The sequence below is a fragment of the Amblyraja radiata genome, chromosome 1 (genome assembly GCF_010909765.2).
Source record: "Amblyraja radiata isolate CabotCenter1 chromosome 1, sAmbRad1.1.pri, whole genome shotgun sequence".
NCBI lineage: Eukaryota > Metazoa > Chordata > Chondrichthyes > Rajiformes > Rajidae > Amblyraja > Amblyraja radiata.
Genome location: NC_045956.1, coordinates 34,068,723 through 34,077,184, shown reverse-complemented (window position 1 = coordinate 34,077,184; position 8,462 = coordinate 34,068,723). Strand labels below are relative to the sequence as shown.

At 49.2% G+C, this 8,462-nt stretch overlaps 1 protein-coding gene across 4 annotated transcripts in view; it reads right to left on the bottom strand.

Annotated features, from left to right (window-relative positions):
- Positions 1 to 330: 330 nt before the first annotated feature.
- slc4a4 (solute carrier family 4 member 4) overlaps positions 331 to 8,462 on the bottom strand; it is a 158,448-nt gene continuing 150,316 nt past the window's right edge. For all 4 annotated transcript variants that reach the window (XM_033020316.1, XM_033020335.1, XM_033020327.1 and 1 more), the window contains 2 exons: positions 6,326 to 6,405; positions 331 to 1,068 (listed from right to left, as the gene is read on the bottom strand). In XM_033020316.1, coding sequence (XP_032876207.1) covers positions 960 to 1,068; positions 6,326 to 6,405 — 189 coding nt within the window. In that variant the 3' untranslated portion in view covers positions 331 to 959. The remainder of the gene's footprint in view (positions 1,069 to 6,325; positions 6,406 to 8,462) is intronic.

Here is an 8,462-nt window from a genome sequence, read left to right as displayed (position 1 = left end):
TGTGTGGCAGCAACTCTACCAGCCACACCACGGCGCTTCCCAAACTCGACCATCAGAAACCTAGTAAGAGGAACAGCAGGCAGGTTGTGAGCATAGCCTCCCCCAGTTCCACTGGGCAAAACCAGCGCAGTGCCAACATCCCACGCAACAGAACCAGTGGCCAAGCCACGCACAAAACCTGGTCCCCGAGTTAAACAAAATCATCACATTCATGTTTCTACACACAATGGGGGGAAGATAAGGCCAAGATTTGTACAAAAAACAAACGCCATTTAAACATAATTATTTAAATTACTGCTTGGTCACAAATAATCTGCAGCAAATATTTAAAAAAAAGGTTTCAGAGATATGTTAAGGGAGTATTACTGATTTTGAGACCCCCAGCTTTCACCTGTCAGATTGAAATTAATAATCACAGTAGTATACAATAATCATTTATACAGAAATTCTTTCATCTAGAAATGAGAGGTAGCACTACATCTGACACCAGACCGTGTCTGCTGCCGGAAAATATATTACACCTGATAATTACTGGACCCAATGCTAATGGAGTTCAATACAAGAGGTCAGGTGTGAGGAGTCTTTGATCTGTCTGTAATTAGGTTTGCCGACAGGTAGGGTTAAAGTGTCATTGGAGAAGTTACCTTTGCATAGTCAGCAGTTTTGCTGCTAGTCCTTCGCATTGGCTCTTAACGGGACGAGGAGGAACCGCTGAGCCAGGCTGGAGGTGGTGGGGGAGGGAGACTCATCCCCTCTGCTCCCCACCCCAGTCCCCGCCGGCCCCTCACACTCTCCAGGCAGGAGGTTAGTCACGGGGAGAGGGAGGGGGAGGGGGAGAGTGGGTTGGGATAGACAGGGTGTGAAAGGTGCCCATGTCCCCAGCGGGTCCTAGCCCGCTGTTGTTGCCGGGTACCAGGCGTGTCCACCCGGCGTCACAACACGCGTGTGTCCGCCGGGGATCAGAGCGATGTTTCCGTGCCGCGGCTTCTCCACAACGATCCCAATTCGTAGTCGGGCTCAAGTTCAATCCTTATCTGAGGCACGGTTCTCCATGGAGTGGTGGGAGGGCTGGCAACAAACACAAGAGAACTCTAGTCAGGCAGGAGAACAACAAGGAGACACAGTGAAATGCAGAGGACACAGAGTGCTGGAGTAACTCAGCGGGTCAGGCAGCATCACTGGAGAACATGGGCACAGAGTGCTGGAGTAACTCAGCGGGTCAGGCAGCATCTGTGGAGAACATGGGCACAGAGTGCTGGAGTAACTCAGCATTCAGGCAGCATCTGTGGAGAACATGGACACAGAATGCTGGAGTGACTCAGCTACCAATGTCCCTGCTGAGGATGATGCCAAGTTAATCATCTCTGCCTGCATGTTTTAGTTTTTTAGTTCAGTTTAGAGATACAGCGTGGAAACATGCCCATCGACCCACCGAGTCCATGCTGACCAGTGATCACGAGCACTATCCTATACACGCTAGGGGCAATTTACAATTTTTACCAAAGCTAATTAACCTACAAACCCGCACGTCATTAAGAGTGTGCTAGGAAACCGGAGCACCCGGAGAAAACCCACGCAATCACAGGGGGAACATACAAACTCCACACAGGCAGCACCCGTAGTCAGGATGGAACCCGTGTCTCTGGAGCTGTGAGGCAGCAACTCTACCACTGTTGCACCGTAGAGCTCTGATCCATATCCCTCCATTCCCTGCATTTCCATGTGGCAATCTAAAAGCCTTTTAAACACCACTATCATAGAGTGGGTGCAAAGCAGCAGTGATGACTGTAAAAGGCAGTGTTAGCTACAGGGAGAGTTGGACTGACTTGGATTGTTATCTCTGGAACATGGACACAGTTGAGGGGAGCTGATAGAAGTGTGCATATAAAATTAGAAGTGGCATAGACAGGGTAGACAGTCAGAAACTTTCCCCCAGGTTGGAAGTGTCCAACACTAGAGGGCGTAGCTACAAGATGAGAGGGGAAAGTTTTGAGATGAGCGAGGAAAGTTTTTAATACCGTGGGTGCCTGGAACGCGCTGCAGGAGGGGGGGGGGGGCGTACCATAGTGGTGTTTAAGAGGCTTTTAGATAGGCACATGGAAATGAAGGGACATGGATCACGTGCAGGCAGAGGAGATCAGTTTAACAGCATCGTGTTCAGCATAGACCGTGTGGGCCGAAGTTCCTGTGATGTTCTCTGCTCTATGAACAGAGGCCAGCATGTTGTCTCTGGTGCAGGACAGTTAACCTGGATGCATCTCGTCGTGGGAAGGTGTGACTGCACAGCTGAGAACACACATCACTCCCGACATCTCAAGGGGTCACGGTCAGTCAGAACGCCACAGGGAGAAAGGTTAATGATTAATGCGCGGACTGCAGCACATTGTCCCGGCTATGCAGACACAATAGAGCCTGTTGGCAAACTGCTCTACAATTCATAGCTCTGCCAGCGCAGACACATATCCCTGCCCCAGCAAACACAACACAGAGTGAGGCAAGGCGATTTGCCCAGCCAGTGTCCACAGGCACACAGGCCCGCCGCGTTGCCAATCCATCTCCTTCCATTCTCCCAGGCTTCATCATATTGTCATGTTACAGTTGTACAAGACATCGGTGAGGCTGCACTCGGAGTATTGTCTTCACTTTGGGACACCCTGCTGTGGGAAGGATGTCATCAAGCTGGAACGGGTGCAGAGAACATTTACGAGGATGTCTCGACCCGTAACGTCACCCATTCCTTCTCTCCAGAGATGCTGCCTGTTCCGTTGAGTTACTCCAGCATTTTGTGTCTATTTACGAGAATGTGGTCAGGACTCGAGGGCCTGAGCTACAGGGAGAGGTTAGGGCTTTATTTCCTGGAGCGCAGGAGGATGAGGGGTGATCTCATAGAGGTGTACAAAATCAAGAGTGGAATAAATATTTACTCCTTTGTGTAAATATTCCTGTGTGGAATATTTTACCCAGGGTTGGAAAATCAAGAACCAAGGGACATGGGTTTAAGGTGAGAGGGGAGAGATTTAATAGGAATCTGAGGGCCACCTTTAGAATGTATAGAATGAGCTCCCAGAGGAGGTAGTTGAGGCAGGTACTATAAAATATTTAAAAGACATTTGGATAGGTATGTGGACAGGACAGGTTTAGAGGGATATGAGCCAAATATGGGTGTAGAAACATAGAAAAATAGGTGCAGTGTTAGGCCATGACTGATCATCCAAAATGAGTACCCTGTCCTGCTTTCTCCCCATATCCCTTGATTCTGTTAACCCTAAGAGCTGTAGCTGAATTGGCCTCCACTGCCTTCTGTGGCAGGAAAAATGTTCCCAATGTTGGGGGAGTCCAGAACCAGGGATCACAATTTAAGAATAAGGGGTAGGCCATTTAGGACTAAGATGAGGAAACATTTTTTCACCCAGAGAGTTCTGAATCTGTGGAATTCTCTGCCACAGATGGCAGTGGAGGTCAATTCATTGGATGTATTCAAGAGAGAGTTGGATTTAGCTCTTAGGGCTAACGGAATCAGGGATATGGGGAGAAAGCAGGAACAGGTTACCGATTGTGGATGATCAGCCATGATCATATTGAATGGCAGTGCTGACTCGAAGGGCTGAATGGCCTACTCCTGCACCTATTTACACCTATATTTCTATGTTTCTACCAAGCCCCACACATCATTTATACTTTGCCCCTTTCACCTTAAAGCTATGGCCTCTAGTCTTTGATATTTCCAATCCTGCAAAAAAGGTTTTGACTGACTACCCTATCTATGCCTCATAATTGTATCTACTTCTATCAGTTTTCCCTGTAACCTCTGACATTCCAGGGAAAACAATCCAAGCCTGTCCAACCCCTCCCTGTAGATGAAATCCCCTATTCCAGACATTGTCAATCCGGGCATTGTAATCCAGGCATTGAACAATTCCTGTTCCAGGCGTACACTGGCCCTATCCCCAAACTCTATCTCTGTTACATTGACGACTGCATCGGTGCTACCTCCTGCACCCAGGCTGAACTTCATTAACCTCCCTACCATTTTCCACCCTGCACTCAAATTCACTTGGACAATCTCCGACATCTCCCTTCCGTTTCTTGATCTCACTGTCTCCTTCACAGGAGATAGACTGAGGTCTATTGTAAACCCACTGACTCCCACAACTACACTTCTTCCCACCCTGTTTCCTACAAACTCTATCGCATACTCCCAATTCCTCCGTCTACGCCGCATCTGCGCCCAAGTTGAGGTGTTCCATACCAGAACATCCGAGATGTCCTCATCCGAGTTCCCCTCTCCCATCATAGATGAGGCCCTCACTCGTGTCTCCACGATATCCATCAGCTCCACCTTTGCTCCCCCTCTCCCCTGTCGCAACAGAGACAGAGTCCCCCTAGTCCTCACCTTCCACCCCATCAGCCATCGCATACAACACATAATCCTCCAAAATTTCCGCCACCTCCAACGGGATCTCACCACTAGTCACATCTTCCCATCTCCACTTCTTTCCACCTTCTGCAGAGACCGTTCCCTCCGTCACTCCCTGTTCAACTCATCCCTCCCTTGACTCTGCCCAGGGACCCCGACAGTCCTTTCAGGTTAGGCAGAGGTTCACTTGCACCTCCTCCAACCTCATCTACTGTATCCATTGTTCAAGATGTGGACTCTTATACATGGGCGAGACCAAACGCAGACTGGGCGATCGTTTCACGGAACACCTTCGCTCAGCCCGAGTGAACCAACCTGATCCCCCGGTTGCTAAACACTGCAATTCTCCTTCCCATTCCTACACAGACCTCTCTGTTCTGGGCCTCCTCCATTGTCAGAGTGAGGCTAAATGCAAATTGGAGGAACAGCATCTCATATTTTGCTTGGGAAACTTACAGCCCAGTGGTATGAATATTGATTTCTCTAACTTCAAGTAACCCTTACATCACCCTCTCTCTCTATCCCTCCCCCACCCATCATACCAGCTTCAAAATCGTCTTGTTGAGTCTCATTACCTGTAACTCGTTCTCACCTAGCCCACAGTGGCCTGTTTCCTTTATCATTGCTATTTCTTTGCATATCTTTCATTCACTTGTTCTATATCTCTCCACGTCACCATCTACATCTCTCGTTTCCCTTTCCCCTGACTCTCAGCCTGAAGAAGGGTCTCGACCCGGAACGTCACCCATTCCTTTTCTCCAGAGATGCTGCCTGACCCGCTGAGTTACTCCAGCGTTTTGCGTCCATCTTCGGTTTAAACCGGCATCTGCATTTCCTTCCTACGCATCATTCTGGTAAACCTCCTCTGCACCCTCTCCAAAGCATCCACATTTTTGCCGTAATGTGGTGACCAGAACTGCACGCAATACTCCAAATGCGGTCTCACCAAAGTCTAATAATGACTTCCTGACTTATAAACTCAATGCCACGACCATTGCAGGCCAGCATACCATTCGCCTTCTTGACTACATCTTCGTGTGTTGCCACTTTCAGGGAGTTATGAACTTGGACCCCAAGATCCCTCTGTACATCAATGACGTTAAGTTTCCTGCCATCAGCACCTCACACTTGCTCGGGTGAAACTCCATCTGCTACAGTATTTCTCTGCCCATCTCTGTGGCCGATCTATAGCCAGCGACCACAGCAATATTGGTGTCACCAACCTGTCTACGTTTCGGTCCAAGTCATTTATACACATAACAAACAACAGAGGTCCCAAGCACAGATCCTGCGGAGCTCCACTGGTCACCGACCTCCAGCCTGAACATTGGCTTCTCTCAGTGAGCCAGTTATTTACAGAAGCCAATTAACCTACAAACGTGCACGTCTTTGGAGTGTGGGAGGAAACTAGAGCACCCGGAGAAAACCCACGCGGTCACGGGGAGAACGTACAAACTCCGTACAGCCAGCACCTGTAGTCAGGATGGAACCCGGGTCACTGGTGCTGTGAGGCAGCAACTCTACCGCTGCACCACCCCAAAGTACAATGAAGCCACACACAAGTACAACAGGTAGTGCAACGTGGAAAATTCCAGAGTGCACAATATAGAACTGCATTATAGTGTTGCAGTTACAGAGAAAAAGCACAAAGTTGCACTGCGGTAGGTTGGAAGATGGACACTAGACCCAAGCCGATGGGAAAACAGATCTTAAGACTTCTGTTCCGTTGATGAGACTTTTAAGATCTCTCCAATTCTCCAGAACCACCTACCCTCCTGCAGGCTGCAAGGCAGGGCCATTAACCAGGTCACCTCCACCTCTAGCCCTAGTGCTGCTACCCCGGTCCCTCCCAGCCTAGCCCACACCAGTCCCCCGCGGTACTGACACGAGGATAGGCAGCAGGCTTACCTTGGGATGGAGATAGACTGGTAGAAGGGGGTGGAATCAGCAAGCAGTGTGTCGTTCAAGGAATGTCGGCGGATCTTCTCCTGGATCAGAAGGTGGACACAATTTGTCACTTAAGCAAAAAACTACATCACAGTGGTCAATGGCACTTTATTTCTCACATGTACCCGAGGGACAGTGAAAATCATTTTGTATACAGGCACCCTGGGCCGCGGCAAATATACATCCTGTGCCGGACATGCGGGATGCGTCACGGCTTGTTTTGGGAACAGCTCCAGCCAAGACCGCAAGAAATTGCAGAGAATTGCGGACGCAGCCCAGACCATCACACAAACCAACCTCCCTTCCATTGACTCCATCTATACCTCACGCTGCCTCGGCAAGGCCAGCAGCATAATCAAGGACCAGTCTCACCCCTGGTCACTCCCTCTTCTCCCCTCTCCCATCGGACAAGAGGTACAGAAGTGTGAAAACGCACACCTCCAGATTCAGGGACAGTTTCTTCCCAGCAGTTATCGGGCAACTGGGTCATTCTACCACAACCAGAGAGCGGTCCTGAACTACTATCTACCTCATTGGAGACATTCGGACTATCTTTGATCGGACTTTGCTGGCTTTACCTAAAACGTTATTCCCTTATCATGTATCTATACACTGTGAATGGTTTGATTGTAATCATATATAGTCTTTCCACTGACTGGTTAGCACGCAACAAAGCTTTTTGCCGTACCTCGGTACACGTGACAATAAACTCAACTGAAACACAGGGTGACAGACTTTCCTGCCGTTGACATTGGGAGTATTACTAGAGCGAGAGAGTCACACAGCACGGAAAGAGACCCTTCGGCCCAACATCCATGCCAACCAACTTGTCCCATCTACGCTAGTCCCATTTCTCGTTTAGCCCATATCACTTTACTTTAGACTTTAGAAATACAGTGCGGAAACAGGCCTAACAGATCACTGAGTCTGTGTCGACCAGTGATCACCCCGTACACTAGCACTATCCTACACAATAGTTTAGTTTAGTTTATTGTCACGTGAACCGAGGTACAGTGAAAAGCTTTTGTTGCGCGCTAACCAGTCAGCGGAAAGACAATACATGATTACAGTCGAGCCATTCATAGTGTAGAGATACAAGATAGATATAGGGACAATTTACAATTTTACTGAATCCAATTAACCTACAAACCTGCAGTTCTTTGGGATGTGGGAGGAAACTGGAGAAAACCCATGCGGTCACGGGGAGAATATGCACACTCCGTGCAGACAGCACCAGTGGTCAGGATTGATCCCGGGTCTCTGGCGCTGTGAGGCAGCAACTCTACCGCTGTGCCACCGTAGCGCCCTGGTGGTGGCAGCGTGGTTTGGTCGGCGAGGAGCTCTGGAGATGAGCAGTACAGGTACCACTTCCATGCATGATGAGTGAGTGGACAATTAGGAACCCAGCTATGTGTTGGATGAGAGAGCTTTCCAGCCTGATACAGCCTTGAATCTCCTGCTCCAGATACAATCCTCCACCCATTGTAGGCCGAGTTTGAAAACCCATGTTCTGAACACGCTTATAAACATGGTGGCCATGCAAAGCGTGTCTAAGTGTAAACCCTAACGCTGCCCCAACCCATCCGTCACAATATTAATCCAAAGACAGACATGGAATGCTGGAATAACTCAGCGGGTCAGGCAGCATCTGTGGAGAACATGGACACAGAGTGCTGGAGTAACTCAGCGGGTCAGGCAGCATCTGTGGAGAACATGGACACAGAATGCTGGAGTAACTCAGCGGGTCAGGCAGCATCTGTGGAGAACATGGACACAGAGTGCTGGAGTAACTCAGCGGGTCAGGCAGCATCTCTGGAGAACATGGACACAGAGTGCTGGAGTAACTCGGTGTGTCTTCGCTGTAAACCAACATCTGCAGTTCCTTGTTGGTATAATCTGAATCCAACCAGGCCGGTGGGAGTTGCAGCCGGGATATGAACGGGGATTGAATCCGAGGACGAATGGAAGGCGGGTGGGGACAAAGATAAACAGGCTGAACTTTATTTCACCTCCAACCTCTTCAAGGAAAGACAATGGCCCCTTAGCCTCACTGATCCACACATCCATCTGAACCATCCCAACCCATGTACCTCTCCAC